General features: G+C 46.8%; 1 protein-coding gene across 2 annotated transcripts; it reads left to right on the top strand.

Moving 5' to 3' along the window:
- Positions 1–1,752: 1,752 nt before the first annotated feature.
- On the top strand, positions 1,753–16,878 carry LOC133118286 (zinc finger CCCH domain-containing protein 6). 2 transcript variants are annotated; one of them, XM_061228146.1, is made up of 12 exons: positions 1,753–2,181; positions 6,268–6,469; positions 9,270–9,392; positions 9,814–10,054; positions 10,453–10,592; positions 11,325–11,453; positions 11,664–11,778; positions 12,151–12,260; positions 12,494–12,708; positions 12,986–13,413; positions 13,968–14,171; positions 14,476–16,878. In XM_061228146.1, the coding sequence occupies exons 1-12, from the start codon at positions 2,096–2,098 to the stop codon at positions 15,924–15,926; spliced, it is 3,444 nt and encodes a 1,147-aa protein (XP_061084130.1). In that variant the 5' UTR covers positions 1,753–2,095; the 3' UTR covers positions 15,927–16,878. The 2 variants fall into 2 exon arrangements, with proteins under 2 accessions (XP_061084130.1, XP_061084131.1); XM_061228147.1 differs by lacking the exon at positions 1,753–2,181 and adding an exon at positions 3,510–5,617.
- The last annotated feature ends 371 nt before the right edge of the window (positions 16,879–17,249 follow it).

The raw sequence follows: 17,249 nt of genomic DNA on the forward strand, positions 1-17,249 counted from the left end.
AGAGAGAGAGAGAGAGAGAGAGAGAGAAAACCCCCCAAAAAAACACACATTACAAAAGTGGTATGCAGAAGATCATCTCTGAATACACAACGTGTCAAACTTCTAATTGAATAGGCTACAGCAGCAGAATATTTAATAAGTATAAAAAATATGTATAAAATGCAATTTAGCTACTAGGAGTGTGTGTTGAGCTCCATTTTATACAATTTATTGAGCATAAACGTCACCAGATGTCGTGTCCAGTTTCCACACCACAAGAGGTTGTGAGATTGGTGACACAGTAGAGAAACATACTCTGGGATTTGAGATTTCAGGACATGTGAATTATGCCAAGTACTTCCACGTTTATACATTCAACAGAAACTCTAATCCAGAGACACTTCTGCAACTTTTTTTTTGCCTATACAAACAATTTATACAATGGAATATTCAATTAAGTGATTCGAGTACCCTATTGCTCAGTCACCTAAACTCTTACAAGCTCATCCCTGACTAACCTTGGTCAAAGCCCACTGATACTAAATATGATGACACTTATGAACTTAAATAGGCATATTATCTCAAAATTATACAGCCTATATAGAATAAAAGTATAAAGCATTTTGTTTACCAAATTTCTAGTGAAAAATAAGATGAATAACAAAATCCATCCAATGTCAGAATTAATCCCTCTGTATCAATTTTAGCGCTCGAGTTCGCCAAGGTCGGCGAGGTCCTGGGTTCGAATCCCCGTCGGCCGGGGCCTCTCTGTGCGGAGTTTGCATGTTCTCTCCGTGTCTGCGTGGGTTTCCTCCGGGTACTCCGGTTTCCTCCCACAGTCCAAAGACATGCAGGTTAGGCTGATTGGGGAGTCTAAATTGCCCGTAGGTGTGAATGGTGTGTGTGCCCTGCGATGGACTGGCGACCTGTCCAGGGTGTATTCATGCCTTTCGCCCAATGTATGCTGGGATAGGCTCCAGCCCCCCTGCGACCCTGTTCAGGATAAGCGGGTTCAGATAATGGATGGATGGATGGAGTTCGCCAAGGTTCACGGAGAAGGAAAGCGCTTCCCAGCAACGTTTGCATAGGACGTGCCAGTAGATTTCACAAGGGGACGATGTCTTTTGTAGTTTCAGTAAAAAGGAGAAATTGTTAAAAAAAAAATCCTACAGTCTACATGGACATATGTAGCGTAGTGGCACAACTTTATTCAACCCAGAACAGCAGAGGGGGAAAGTGGTGGCTTACTTTAAAGACCAAATTGTCTTTTCCCGCAGTGATATACCGCCATCTTTCGATACCAAAAGGTACGTCGCAATATTACCATTTCCGTAAGTAATAGCGTACTACGCCAAAAGTTCAAGGATACGTGCACTTCGGCTGGGTTTTTTTGCACTTGATTTTTAATCTGACTGAAAATTATAGTTTTAATCGTTGAGCAGAAAATGCAACGATGTACATATACAACAATGAGGCTTAAAACAGCAAATGGCTACAAAAACACCGATGTCGACATACATAATTCCACGATAATGACGCAACACTGCATTTCATTGGATAGTTTTATTTCCAGTCTTTCAAACTTTACCGTCTAAAAAGTCTCATTTATTGACAGTTGACCAAACCAATAGACTTACTTAAATCTGCATGATTTCATAATATTGGCCAATCGCTACAGGTCTAGACATGCGGCAAGTAGGGTTAGATTGATCTGATAGGTCGGATTCTTCAGGAGGAAGGATACGACTGCTCTCTTCAGGTTCATAGCAGCCATTTTGAGAATGCGTTGCGGGAGCCATGTTTTGTGAAGGAATAGAAACCACCGAAAATGATTACATTTCTGTTTGTTTCACCCTCCGTCGCCAATATTTCACCAAGAAAACAGTCAACCGACGGGACATTAGCAAAGCGGGGTATCAAAACTGTGTTTACAGTTTTAAAACATCATTGATAAGAGACTGGATAAAAGTCTGTGTTTACTGTCTCTCACTGTAAAGACTTGTAACCGTGAGTTTTTTCAAACTAATGAAATCCTTCATCATCTCACAATCCAACGTCTCCTTGAGTGACTGAATGCAACTCACTCTCGTTTCGGGAGAAAGGCAATTTCGTTTCCATGGCTTTCGCGAGCCTTTCCTCCAATCCCCCAAACCCCGTTCTTCACAAAAACATGACAGACTCTGAACTTGCAGGGGATGAAAGGTCGAGTAACATTCTTATCTGAACCTTCTTCTGCAAAAGGATTATCTGTGCGTGTAGAGTAAATGCTTGTATTTTTTTCTCGGCTCGACGTGAAGGATATACTGATGTGATTCTTGGTTTTGGATGAACCAGGCCGTTTTGCTAGGTAGTTAGCATTTAGCTAACGTTACATAGCCAGCCAGCTAGCTATAGCTATGTTGCATGCCTTCTCTTTTTATATATCGATAGCTAGCTAGCGAAATATCAGTTCATATTTCTTCCGTGCCACAAAAGCACTTGTAATGGTAAGCTGTGCGGTCCATCGAGATGAACCGGCTTGGTCGAACCGCCGTTGTGTTGTGGGACGCTAGCTAGCAAGCTAACTGGGAGGTGTTTTTTTTTTCTTTGGCACGATAGAAGGGGATGAGTCGACCATTTTGAAAATGTGGTTTGTGGATCGTGGATTTCATGTTGGCCAAGGTTTTTTTTATGTAAATGAGGGTGACGTATGAGAGCCTCCCCACAATCACGCGCTTTGCTATATCCCCCTTGCGAGCACTTTAGAAGCTCTGCTCGTCAGAGTGTGGGACCCGTTCAGCGTAGTTGGTCTTGGCCAGATAACTAATTAATAGAACGCCGTTAGGTTTTGACCACTGTGCTTCCGGGTGTATCTGCCCTTTTTGGCATATGAGCAATTTGTATTTTCATAAAAAATGTGCAGTTGTAGTGCCCTGATGTTAATCCGCATACTAGACATTGATGCGTGTGTGCACATTGCCAATATGGATTTGGCTAGCTAAGTATTTTAATCCCCACACAGTGTAAAACGGATACCAAGAATAGGATTCAGCAGAGTGCCACTGTATTAGAGCACTTCTCCAGAATTACACTGAACATGCAAAATTTACAAGCAAATATTTAGAAAGTATGTAGTACTTCAGTAACATTTTTGAAATTCAGGTTTAAACGGTCTGTTACCAAGTAATGTTCAGCAGTAATGGAGTGTGAGGCAGTTAACTTACTGGGAGAAGACATTTTGAATTTGTGGAAACAAGTAATGGCACTTTGTAACAGTTTTCAAACAGTCTTTTTAGGACAGATTTGCCCTATATTCATTGGGAACATTCTGCAAGAATCACAAAAAAGTCAAGACAGTATTGTAACTATTTGTTCATTTGGGTGGCCATTGAACTTTTGAGATGTATATTGTCAGAAAAAAAACTAAAAAACTTTAAATGTGTTACTTCAAGTTCATTAAGAACCATAGATGGCATTTGGATTCATATCTAAAGCTCCCAGCCCCCAGCCCCTACCATACTGCAACAGTGGAGAGCAGTGGCAGCACTAGATAGTGCAGTGTGTGGTCATGTGACTACTGCGCAGCATGACCAATTTAGTTTTGAGCAAGGTGTTATGTGGTAAAGTGGATAGCATGCAGTATAAACCATTTTTTCCCTGGGGTCCTCTTGTGAAAGTTTTTGCCTGGGACTAGAGTTCCAGCTAACACAGAATGTTTTGTCAACATTAAATTGCCACTAGTCTTGGCAACAGCATTTTGAGAATGTTTTGTGTTGGCTGGGATTCTAGTTTGCTAATGCCTTGGGGGAGAGCTTCCAAGTCTTCCGCCTGCATCGGGTGGTGCAGGGCACCTGTTAAGGTTGTTTAAACAGTGGGCATGTTATCAGTCAGCATGCTATCAGTTGATGGAACAGAGAACACTGCCAAGGGAAGATGCTGTTTGTGTTGGTTGCAAGAGACTTTTAAGGTAACTAGGAAACAACAGTCTCTGTTGACATGGCACTGCCTCTCGTTGTCTTTTAATGTGCATAGAAACATATTACATATAGATAAATGGCCCTGATTATAGAGAAGGTGCATTCTTCTTCTTTGTCATGCGATTGTTGATTTTCAGAAAGAAAGTCATGTTCAGAAGCGGGTCTAGGTAGCCATGCACAGATGCATTTGCAAAGCATTCTCCAAACACAAGCTGGCCACTGGGGCATGAGCCATGGCAACAGTGCGATTCCCCAGTTGTAAAAATCAGGAAGTGGCTGATCGAAAAAACATCAGATCCTCCCCTCCCATTGGCTGTGGTTACCTGTGTTTTTGCACTGGTCACATGATTTCAATCTCAGTGTCTCAGCTGTTGGGTTCCCATCCGTCTCGGTGCAGTCTTGACACCCCCGCCCTTTTCAGTAAACATGGAATGTGTGCCCCACAGCACGATTTATGTCATTGCAAAGACAAGCAACACACAACACCTGTCCTTATGTCCTAGCAATATGATGATATTGCCGAATGGTGATCTTGTTGTGATGGGCCTGCCTCATTGCTATAACAAGCTGGTCTGAAACGGCTGCTAACTGTGGCTTGGTGCACAGGGTTTCTAAATTATTGACTTATAACAGCTCTTGCCCCAGAGAGACCACACACAGTCAACCAGAGCTTGTACCGTTTGTTAGAGGTCCTGCCCAAGTTGTCGCCATGGTCCCTTTCTGGCATTTGATTGGTTCAAACCCATTCTGGAATTTGATTGGTTCAAATGTTTGGCAATAGGATCAGTTAGAATTGATTTCTAATGGCTGGGATTGATGCATTGTCTCCATACCAGAATCATATTGTGTGGTTTTGAGGCGGTACCGTGGGTTGCTCTGCCACACAACTGATCGGATTCCTGCCTTTGTAATGTAGAAGTTCCCAAAAGACACAACATAGGCTACATTTTACCAAATGATGTCCCTGCACTGTCCAGAAAAGATTAGCAATGCAACTCTGACGTGCACTGGGTATGTTGGAATTTGGCTGTGTTTTTAACCATTTTCATTTCCATTGGTGTGGAAGGGCCCTGCTATCACTCCAGTTGAGGTGAATGAAATTGAAACTTGCCAAATGAAACTCATCTTAAGCAAAAGGCCGTTGTATTGCGTTGTGGGAGCTGCTTGTGCCAGCGGCCCTGTGGGAAGAGTTGTTGTGCACAGCGTGCGTAGCGTGACAGAGGCAAGGCCTGCCAGCGTGTTTCCTGTTGAAACTCTGATAGGCCCCAGCATGCAGCTCAAACATGGCCACCGCTCTAACCACAATTAATCAGCTCATTTATGTCTCAAAAGAATACACATCTCAGTCACACTGCAATGCTTTTCCGCCCTTATCTGAATGTCCTTCCTCTCGCATTAGATGCATGTCTGCTGTTGCTGTGGATAATCATGTTACCAACATAAATCAAAGAGGGCGTGGATGTCTGCATAATTAGAGATTTCATAGTTTTTCTTTCTTGACCCTTTAGTCTGGTTAATGTCATGTCTCGTGGTTGGTACTAATTTGCAGTGTAAATCTGGTTCCAGGAGGCATTGCTGTATACGGGCTCCTAAAGTGGAGCATGTGAGTGGCAGAGCGGGCTTCATGGTCATCTTGTAATCAGCAGGAACATGTACTCTGAAGGCTCTGATAAGCAGTTGAGGTATATGTTCAAATGGCCTCAAAGGACTGAACCAATGGAATTTACTTGTGACTTGTGACTGTGGCATCATGCCAAGGGCACGTATCCATGTTTTTCCAAGGGATTCTCCCAATCCTGAAAATGTGAACATCAAGACTGACCCGGAAGCACACGTGGGTCTGATGGCACACTGTCCTGTGAATGCTGTTCTGCGGTGAAATCATTCCTCTGAGGGCAATTTATTGGTAGTGAAATATGTCTTTATGCATCCTAAGGGGGAACCTCTAAGAGCCTTCAAATGTGCTGTTATGTTACAGACATTCAGAAAGCATTTTATGAGGTGGACTAATAATGTTTGTTATGGTGCAGTAATATATAATGTGACATGATGGTATAAAGTACAGCTCAGTTGTGTAGTCAAAAAACAAGGTTTGTGGCTGGTTTTGTTTGTTACTCTTTTTTCCTTGGCTATTCATCTTTTCTTGTGGGCGATGGTACAACTATGTTTTTTATTATTGTACAGCTTGTAATAGCATTTTGCGAGCCTGTTTTATTCATGCACGTGCTTAAATTGTCAGTTTCACTTAAGATTACTTGTTTTAAGTAGTGGTTTGTAACGCCTGGTAATTGGTTGTAATCCTTCACATTTTGTATTATTATTTATTTTATAGGGAGGATGGGGAACTGGAAGATGGAGAAATAGACGACGAAGGGATAGGCATTGAAGAGGAAGGAAAAGAAATCAAAGAAGAGGATGACAAAAAGGAGAAGGAGCGGGAGAGGGATGACAAATCTCGCAGGCGCTCGAGAAAGAGGTACAGGAAAGCAAGAGAAAAGAGGAGGTCTAAGAAGAGGAGACGAGACCGGCAGAAAGTAAGAATTACACTGGCCTGGCTGTCATCTGTTTACCCTTCCCATCATGCCACTCCTGGTCATCTGTCTTCCCTTCCCATCATGCCACTCCTGCCCAATAATCCATTGATTCCTTTGGTTTCTGTGGCATAACACAAGCAGAGCCATTCTGGGCTGCTGAATCCGTCTGTGTTCCATTTACATTTTAGTCATTTGGCAGACGCTTTTAATCCAAAGCGACTTACAAGTGCATAGGCTCTTCCACAAGTCAAAGCATCACATCCATAACTAGGAAAATACATAGGAAGTGCTGTTTTAAACATATAGTCATCATAAGTGCTATTTATTTATTTATGTATTTTTTGGGGGGTTAGACAAGAGGGATAGGGATATCAGAAAGGGGGGCGGGGGAAATCAGGAGGGAGGACTAAGGTAGAGTTTGAAAAGGTGTGTTTTTAGTCTGCATCGAAATAGGGGGAGGGATTCTGCTGTCCTGACAGTGGTAGGCAAGTCATTCCACCACTGAGGAACCAGAACGGAAAACAGGCGTGAACGTGCAGCTCGACCGCCAGGTGCTCGTAGTGAGGGAACCATAAGGCGACCAGAGCTGGCAGACCGGAGTGGTCTAGCTGGGGAGTAGGGAGTGATCAAGGATTGTATGTAAGGTGGGGCAGTCCCCTTAGCAGCCTGAAATGCCAGCACTAGGGCCTTGAATCGGATGCGTGCGGCAATAGGAAGTCAGTGGAGGCCAATGAGAAGCGGGGTGACATGAGCCGACCTGGGCTGACTGGTGATCAGGCGGGCTGCTGCATTCTGGACCAGCTGGAGGGGCTTGATGGCACACGCTGGGAGACCGGCTAAGAGGGAGTTGCAGTAATCCAGGCGAGAAATGACGAGCGCCTGGACTAGGAGCTGGGTGGCTTTCTCCGTCAGGAGATGACGGATACGGCGTATATTGTACAGCAGTGAGCTACTGGGTCTGCTGGTTTTTGTTTTCACCTTAAAATCAGCACCCTGTTGAGACCCAGGTAACCAGGTGAGGTGAGTTAACTGTGTAATCATCTGCTAATTGATTCATTAAGTGCAGAGTAACAACAAAAACCAGCAGACCCAGTAGCTCTCCAGGACCAGGGTTGGTGACCTCTGTTGTACAGAAAGAACCTGCAGGTTCTGGCAGTGGAGGATACTTGTGGAGCCAGGATGAGGCAGTTATCAAGAGTTACCCCAAGATTATTTGCCGTACGGGAGGAGGAAACTACAAAGTCCTCAACAGTCAGTGAGAGGTCGATTGACGGAGAGGACTTAGCCGGGATGTAGAGAAGCTCAGTTTTGGCAAGGTTAAGCTTCAGGTGGTGGGAAGTTATCCACGCAGAGATATCAGCCAAGCAGGCAGAGATCTGTGTGGTGACCTGGGTATCGGGGGGGGGGGGGGGAGGAAATAAAGAGTTGGGTATCATCGCCGTAAGAGTGATAAGAAAAGCCATGGGAAGAGATAACAGAACCAAGAGACATGGTGTATAGCGAGAAGAGGAGAGGACCAAGAACTGAGCCCTGCGGGACTCCAGTTTGTAGGGGGTGAGGGTCAGAGACTGAGCCCCTCCAAGTCACCTGGTAGGAGCGACCAGAGAGATAGGAGGAAAACCAAGCGAGTGCAGATCCTGTGACACCCATCCCAGTCAGCGATGAGAGAAGAATCTCATGGTTGAGTGTATCGAAGGCGGCCAACAGGTCGAGGAAGATGAGGACAGAGGAGAGTTCACACTAATCCAGTCTTGGAGTCCAGTGCTTAATTGGCCATAGCAGCACCCAGGGGGAGAAGGTTTGAGTCAGCAGGGTTTTACTGCAGCTTATGGGGTCTGTCAGATGCGTGCGGTCTGCCTGTTCAGGCTGCACTGCTTGCGCAGTCCGGCTGCAGGTCACATACTCCAGTGTGCTTGTCTGGCATTGCAGCATTGATTTCTGCACTTGCCCGTGACATCCTTTCAGAGATTATGAAAGCAAATGCTGCGAAACTATTTTCTTGAAATAAAGGACATAACTCGATTGATTTCAGAAGTTTTATTTTTTCATTATAGTGGTTTTGTTTTATAGGCTAAATGGAAAAGCACAAAATGGAAGGCACAGAATGGAAAAAGTAGTTCTAGTGTGCAAAGTGCAATTGCAATATTTAAAAACAAGTAATTCCTTAAATCATAATGAATTCAGCACTCTTCTCTTGCCCTGCTCCCGCTAGTCTCCTCTTACTCATCCATTCCACAGAGAATGCAGATCTTTGGCTGTTTAGAGTGCCTATAATTATTCATACCAAACTATAGTCTTTATCATCTTCATCAAATGATTTTAATTACTGCATTTTTTATTATACGTGCAAAATTTACTTTGATAGCGCTTGATTGAGCAATTTGTATCAAATCAGAGACAGGGACACATTTACACCTGGGTACCTGCCTGTTGTCTGGCAGGGGGAGTTTTGTGAAGAAAATCAACTGCCATATTTTAAGCCCAAGTATTTAGGAAAAGTCTTGGAAGGAGGAGATGTTTGCATTTACAGTGCTGGCGTAATTTTTATTTTAAAGTGCAATAGTGTCAACCCAATGGTGTCAGCTCAGCCCATTCTAGTGTTAAAGTGCATTATGGATATTCTGCATTAATGGGGCTCTCATAGGGTAGGAACAAATGATGAGACATGACTTTGAAGACATTTCATAAGAATGTGGTGTGTGGAGATGCAGGGCACTATGGTTTCCTCTTGGAGTTGGGTGAGGTGTGGCATCTCTGACTAACACCCCCCCCCCCCCCCCCCTTCCTGTGTTGCCCCCAGAACCACTCCCCCTCCAGCTCGGACAGTTCGGACAGCTACGAGTCCGATCACGAGCGCTCGGAGCGGCCCAAGAGCAAGAAGAACCAGGGCCCGTACCGGGACTATGACAACATGTTCTCTCAGGTTAGAACCTCTCCACCTGGCAAAGCTGGTCGCCAGCTTACCTTATTCTGCCAACTGTTCACCGATAATTTGCATTCTTTACTTTTTTAATTGACTTGAAGGGGTTTCACATTGATGGAAGTTGAGTACTTTAAATAATTCATGAGTAGGTGTGCATATATTAGTTGAAATCAAAAAGGATATGTTGAAATGTTGTGCTTAATGTTAGCGTTTACTTTTCTGTTAACACAGAAAATAAGTTAATTAATAGATTCAAGTTTGCCTTCCTTTGTTTTTCTGATCTACGGGCTTCTGTCACTCATGTGATTTGCTTGGTGAAAACTGAGATGGATCGACCAGGCTCTAGGCATTCCTGTTTGTGTTTGCGTCAGGTACCATGTTGGTCATGTGACGCTGCGGTTCTTTGTGTGGTCGTTTCCAGCATAGCCAGTCCGGTGGGGGACACGGCAAACTGCAGAGAACCGGCTCACACAAAAACAGCGACTACGACAAGTTCAGCGACTACAGCGAGGACAGGTATGACTATGAGGCTGAGGAAGACGACTTCGCCGACGACGGGGGCCACTATCGACAGGGCAAGGAGTGCCCCGCCTACAGCAAAGGAGGGCCCTCCAAGGAGCAGATGAAGAGGCCCAACATGAAGGGCGTGCAGAAGCAGCAGTGTAAGATTCTCCACTCACTTCACTCATTCTTCATTTGTGATGTGACTGCTAATGTTCGGGGGAGAAATGCTTCTTTGCCAGACATGGGCGCTGCACTGTTGGCTCTTGCTATACAATGCACCGACGCTACGGATTTTGGGTCAGTCCCATGTAAATTCAGCCATTTTGGGATATGAAATTCAATTAGCCTAATTCATTCAAAAATCTCTGTAGAGAAAAGCTTAATTCAATTCAGGAATTACACTTTAATTCATTTTCCGAATGGACTGAATTTAGATTGAACTGACCCCTACCCTGAGTACTGCAGGCCTTGGGCAAATCGGAGTGTCCCGCTATGGTTCCGGCTGCTCGTGTGACCTTGTGGCAGCAGTACCAGCGTGGTATTTCCCGATTTTCAGACATGGGACCGAAGGGGAGAGGCCGGGGCGGTGTGGGCCGGGGGCGCGGCATGATGAACAAGAACAAGAAGCAGAAAGGCAAGAACTGGGGACGCGGGCGTGGCCGGGGCCTCGACCAGGCTGGGGACGGCATGAAGGAGGTGAGCAACCGCTGCCAGTGAAGGCATCTTTATAACGATCAGCATAATATCATTAATATACACTCACCGAGGGCTTAATTTTAGACTTCTACTGCTGTAGCCTACCCACTTAGAGTTATGATGCATTGTGTGTTCAGAGATGCTTTTCTGCTGTTTGTAATGTGTGGTTATTTGCGTTACTGTCACCTTCTTGTCAGCTTTGACCAGTCTGGCCATTCTCCTCTGACATCTCTCATTAACAAGGTGTTTTAGTCTGCAGAACTGCTGCCCACTGGATGTTTTTAGTTTTTTGCACCATTCTTTGCAAACTCTAGAGACTAGTGTGAAAATACCAGAAGAACATCGACTGAAGCTCCTGACCCGTATCTACATGACTGTATGCATTGCACTGCTGCCACACAATTGGCGGATTAGACAATCACATGAATATGTAGGTACATTAAAGTAAAAATGTTCCTCATAAAGTGCTCGGTGAGTGTATAGTCAGCACTGCCAATAAAGGTAATTCATTTTCTCCTTTTCAAATTACTCTCGGTCAAACCTGGTATGTCAATTTCATTATATGTAATATGATTATCTGCAGTGTACATTTTATATTAAATTTGTCAGTGTACCCTGTATAGTAAAGGAATTATAAAGGAGCATAAATGTGGGGAGATAGAACGTGGGGTTGTGAGGTCATGAAGGGGAAGCCACTGGCCCGCATGCTGGATGCAGCTTCTTCTCTCACAGGACGGGAAGGGCCCGCCCCCCTTCCAGAAGAAACGGCCAATCATGACACAGGAGTTCATCAATCAACACACAGTCGAACACAACGGAAGATACATCTGCAAGTATTTCCTGGAGGGAAGATGCATCAAAGTAAGTCATGTCAACTTAGGAAATCATTTCAAAAATAGGAAATACAAGATCACAGATAAAAAGGAGAGATGTTGATCAGATAAGGATGATATTGGTATTTATTTTATGAAAAGGTTTTGTAGTTACTGTACTGAAGTCATTGAGTTTGTCAGTAACGGGATAAAGCACGCTCTGACTCTGTAGTGACTTTGTCCATCTGTTTCCTAACAGGGGGACCAGTGCAAGTTTGAGCACGACCTAGTCGTACCTGATAAGAAGAAGGAGCTTTGTAAATTCTACATCCAGGGGTACTGCAGCAAGGGGGACAACTGCATCTACATGCACAATATCCTTTCACTGCGCTCCCTTTGGTTTGTGTGTATGTGAAGGTGAAACCTGAACAACAAACATTGATTTGCACTTCGTTGTACGTCGCTCTGGATAAGAGCGTCTGCTAAATGCCACGTAATGTAATGTAATGTTTAACAAATGTTTTACACTTAAAGTCAAATTATGTAGATGGAAGGTTATCTTTACGGTTACATGCTTCATCGCTGTAAGTTGAGCATTAGTAAATGTATTGATTCAGTAAAAGTAATACTTATAAGTATGACTAATAATTACAGTAGTGGGATATTCCAGACAAATCTTGACAATGATGTTTTTTAGTTGGGAATGTAATTTACTTGAGGTTTGTTTCCTTGATGTGTGGATCCACGTGAATACCCATGCAAGTTCTTTCACACGGGAGCCAAGTGCTTTCAGGGAGAAAAGTGCAAGTTCTCCCACGAACCGCTGAACGACGTGGCCCGAGAACTTCTGGACAAGGTTCAGAAACAACGTCAATACGTCATTTCATTTCAACACAGCAATGTACTACACCAAGTGATTGTGTTGAGTGATTGCAATGTAATAATGTAACACAAGCGCAGCTTGAATATAATTAATTAGACGCCCATCAAATTGTAAATCACTTGTATAAAAGGAGATGAGAAAACAATACAACTAGAGAATACAAGAAAAGTACAGCATGTTTTCCTCTCTGACTCCTCACCGCACAGGTCCTGAACACGGAGGGGGAGGCTCTGAACGAGGACGAGCAGGAGGTAGAGGACCTGCGGAAGCAGGGCATCGCCCCCCTGCCCAAACCGCCCCCTGGGGTGGGACTTCTGCCCACGCCCGGACCCAGCAGCCCCCAGGACGGCAAGAAGATCCCCTCCCTGTTTGAGATCGTGGTCCAGCCCACTGTGGACCTGGCACAGAAGATTGCACTCAGGTATAACCCTGCAGTCGTGTCTTTCCTCCTCTTTGACTAATAAGCCCAACTCTGTTTATACTGCTGAATGACTCCTCACAGGGAAATACGTTGTGTTAACTTGGAATTATTCATTTGCATGATGGATGCCAGTTCGTGCAGCTGTGTATTTAATGAGGTGCAGTGTGACTGGCTTGAGTGTACCATAAATCCTACCTGTAGTGTTGTGGTTGTGGTCATGTGTGATCGACAGGAGAGGGAGACTAAAGGAATCTGGTGTTTTTGTGTGTTTGTGTAGCATGCCCAATTTCTACAACAGCTCCTCCCCCACCGAAGCCCAGTTCCAGGGGAACGGCCCCCCGCCCCAGTTTCCCGAGGAGGGGCAGGGCTCAAACACAATGCCCCCCGTGCCCAACGGGCCCCCCGTCCCCCCTCCAGGCTCGCCTCTCCCCCACGGGGGGCCGCCCCTCCCCCAGAGCCCGCCCGGGCAGCCCCCACCACACAGCTTCCACCAGGGGCCCCCCATGAACCCCCCACCTCCAGGACAGCTCGCCGGCTTCCACGCAAATCTCCACGGCAACCGCCCGCCCCAGCAGAACCAGCAGGGACCCCCGTTCCCACCGCCGCCAGACATGCCGATGCAGAACATGCCGTACCCGGCCGCACCCCCCAACTCCACCGAGTTCTTTGGCGGTTACTACAGTAACCAGGCCATGGGCCCTGGAGGTAGGAGACCGTGCTGTTATCTGCTTTCCTTCTCCTTGCTCTTGCATGCTCGCTCTCTGTCTTTGGCTATTGTGAGGCAATTGTAACCATTCTGTGAAATGGTGCTCTGCGCTCGGGCCGTAAGCAACAACAGCTGTCACAGGACCAGCTGAGCAACTGTACGAACACAAAGGACTGCTGGTAAATATGAGGTCTACTGCACTGAGACATGGTGGCACATTCTACATGTTTTAGAGTGTAGCTTTCTGCTCAAGATAATGAAGAAATAAGTGCATTTTCCACCAGCTGGACCCACTATCTACAACATACAGTGAGATGAGCACAGACATGCTTTATGTAAACTTTTAATAAATGTGTTGGAAGGGCTGGAACGTGGCTCTTAAGGCAGAAATGTTGCTTCTTAAGGCATCTGGACTGCATTGTCTTGTTAACCTAGCTCCTGACGTACACTGAAATGATGCTGTGAAGCCCTTCTGAGACTGAATGAATGTGGCTGTGTAAAGCTGACCTCCACCTCCACCCTCTCCTCTCCTCTCCTCTCCTCTCCACTGCAGACGGGCTCCACCAGGAGCAGCTGGCCTACGGCTGCTCCCAGGAGGCCCCGCAGGGGCCCGGGGAGGCGGACGGGGCGGTGCAGGTGCCCGACTTCCTGCCGGCGGTGCAGAAGGCCCTCTTCCTGAGGCTGAGTCAGAAACAGCAGGAGGGGGAAGCCCCGGCGGAGGAGGGGAAAGGACAGAGGAGGGGAAGCAGAGACAAAGGTGAGAGAGGGAGAGGATGTTTGGATTCATCAAAATCAGTTGGAATAGTTGCCCAGAAATATCCAATCATTATGATTACTGTATTTTTACTTGCCCAAGGATTAGCAAGGATTTATTTTACACATTGATGAATTATACAGCCTCACCTTTTTATTAAAGAAATTCAGATGATGTTCTGTCATGTCATTCTGGGAGACCTCATTTTGGAGATCAGTCTAATTGCAAGGGGTAGTGCCCATCATGTTGGTGTACATGTAGCTGGTAAAGCAGTTGTTTAATGGCCCTCCTCTCCGTGGTGTTTCAGATGAAGCCACTAACTGGTACTCCAGCGATGAGGAGGATGGGAACAGTATGACGGCCATCCTCCGGTCGCTGAAGAAACAGAACGAAGCGATGAAGCAGCAGCAGCAGCCTCCCACAATGCACCAGGCCGCACCCCCTGCCGGGCTCTGTGACCCCCGTCTCCACAAAGACCGGGCCCCGCCCAGCGACCCCCGCAAGGCCGACCCACGGCAACGTGCGGCAGAGATGAGGAAGGGCGCGGAGACGACCTCTGACCCCAGGCTGGTCCGAGACCCCCGGAAGATGAGGCCCCCCGAGCCCAGCACCCCTAAAGCAGACGGGGGGCACCACCCCCACCCCCACCCCCACCCCCTGCACAGACCCCGCAGCACAGAGGACGAGGAGGAGGGGGAGAGAGAGCCGCGGGAGAAGGCCCTCATCATCCCACTGGAGCCCCGCCCGGGCGTGGCCCTGAAGGACCCGCGCTGCCAGGTGAAGCCCTTCAGCCACATCCGCGTGGACATCATCCTGTCGCGCCCCGCCTTCGCCCACACCGTGGTGTGGGCCCCGGAGGACCTCATCCCCCTCCTCATCCCCAAACAGGAGCCCTCCATCAACCTGCCCCTGCCCCCCCTAATCGCCGACGCCCGGCTCAACCGCACCCTGGGGGGCCCGCTGGTGGAGTCCCCCGCCCCCCCGCCCCCCCTCGACCCCCGCCTGGCCGCGGCGCGCCTGAAAGAGGGCGTGGGCAGGGTGGGGTTCACCGGGAGGAGCCTGGAGCTGAAGCACCCCCCGGAGAAGCCCCTGGACCCCCGAATCAGCCGCTCCGTCAGCCTGGACTCCAAGCTCCCAGCGCTGAGGGAGGCCGCCCCGGCCGGGGCCCTGGACCCCAGGCTCCTGAGGGCCACCTCTGCGGGCACCTCCGCCCCCACCACACCCGTTAAGCCAGAGCCTGAGAAGCTGCCCCCCTACGCCCCCCGGCTCTCCTCCTCTGGAGGGGGGCTGGAGAGCCCCACTGCCCTCTTGGGAGGGATCAGCCTGTACGACCCCCGGAACCAGACCCCTGCGCAGCCCCCTCGGGAGGATGGGGTGGAGACCCCCAAAAAGCCAGGGATCCTGAAACAATCCTCCACCAAGCCGCCGCTGTCACCAGCACACACGGGCGGGGCCGCACACAACGCCCCGGCCTCCGAGAGTCCCTCAGAGGCCCCTGCGGGGGGGCAGGGGGCCCTCAGGCTCCAGTCCCCCTCGGCCCCCACCTCACCACTCCCAGCCCCTGCCGTCCACAACCTGCCGATCCAGGCCCTGGCAGGGTTGATACGGCCCCCTTACGCTGACCCCCGACAGGCCAAACCGCTGGGACAGCCAGCAGGGCTCCAGGAGGACGGGGACACAGCCGAGGAGCCCGACGACCGACCCCTGAAAGACGTTTTCAAGACCTTCGACCCCACAGCTTCACCTTTCTGTCAGTAAAACAACCCTGTAACTATTATTATGAATTAACAAAACGTCTGTCACAGACTCTGTGTGAGTCACCTCACCCCAAGTAACTTTATTGACCATTATATATTTATTTATTCAGTTGTATATAGAAACAAGGAAAACATTTAAGAGTAAGTTGTATACGCACTTATGTGTTGATGAAAGGCAGCCATTGACACTCTCCTGGTCGACACTCAGTGTTGCCATGATGACTTTTGGTTTGCTATTGCGGCGCCTGCTCCACCAATGACGTTGCAGGATTTTTAGAACATGACGCGCTGGCTTGATTCAGACTTGGTTGGTGTACAGCTATCATGGGTGTATAATGTATGTGGTGGGTACAGTAAAATTTTATTTTGTCAGTCACATAGTGTATCAAAGAGATGCTATTATCTTATTAAAGGTACAGTATTAAGGGTTTACCTTTTTGTGTGTGGAACAAAAGCATAAGAAGATGTTTAAGAAACTGCCACTTTTATATTACTGTACAGTGTTTAGCTTATAATTAGGCAAGATGCAACAAATCTACCAGAACGAAAAGTAAAAATATTCTCTTTTATCCTCTGCACTCCATTTGTACAACACCAGTACTATGACACTTTTGCATTTGTGATTGCACACCATGACAATGAAGAATGTTGGAACGGTCGGAGCCCTGGTTTGTTTAATTCAGATATTATGTACAATACTGTGTTGCTGTACGGTGCTACTTCTGTTTGACATGAGTGGCATTTTCCCTGTTCTCCAGTCTCACCTGATAAGGCACGTTGTAAATGGCTTCTTTTGTATGATAAACACAGTGCTTGTTATGAACCTCTTCACAATTTGACCTTTTGTTGTTGCAATGGTTGTGAAATGATCTGATCAGAAAGGAAAATCAAAACAAATTGTGTTGCGTTGAAACTTTTATAAATAACTGTCCTCAATAAATGACTACTGTATACATAGTTTCAGAAGAGATAAAGATCATTAGCAAGTCGATGAAGAAAAAAAATAACATTACACCCAGCATTACACATCTTTTTTGGATAATCTCAACACATTTGCTTATGCTACATAGCAGGCCAGGGTAATCAACTTGCAGTCTGGTAACTGCTGTGTTTTAATTAATCATTTGAATTCAAGTGAATTCAAGGCCAAGGGTACTTTCTGAATTGACCAAAGCGTGACTTCCTTTGTGAGGTTGACATGTATTACTAGTATCACACCGATTTCATCATCTGTCTGTACAGATTCGCGGGACACCTCACTGTAACTTGCACCTGTAATACCTCTGTGGATTTAACTCTTAAGATTGAAAAATCTGTAACAGGA

Source organism: Conger conger, chromosome 18, assembly GCF_963514075.1.
Source record: "Conger conger chromosome 18, fConCon1.1, whole genome shotgun sequence".
Lineage (NCBI taxonomy): Eukaryota > Metazoa > Chordata > Actinopteri > Anguilliformes > Congridae > Conger > Conger conger.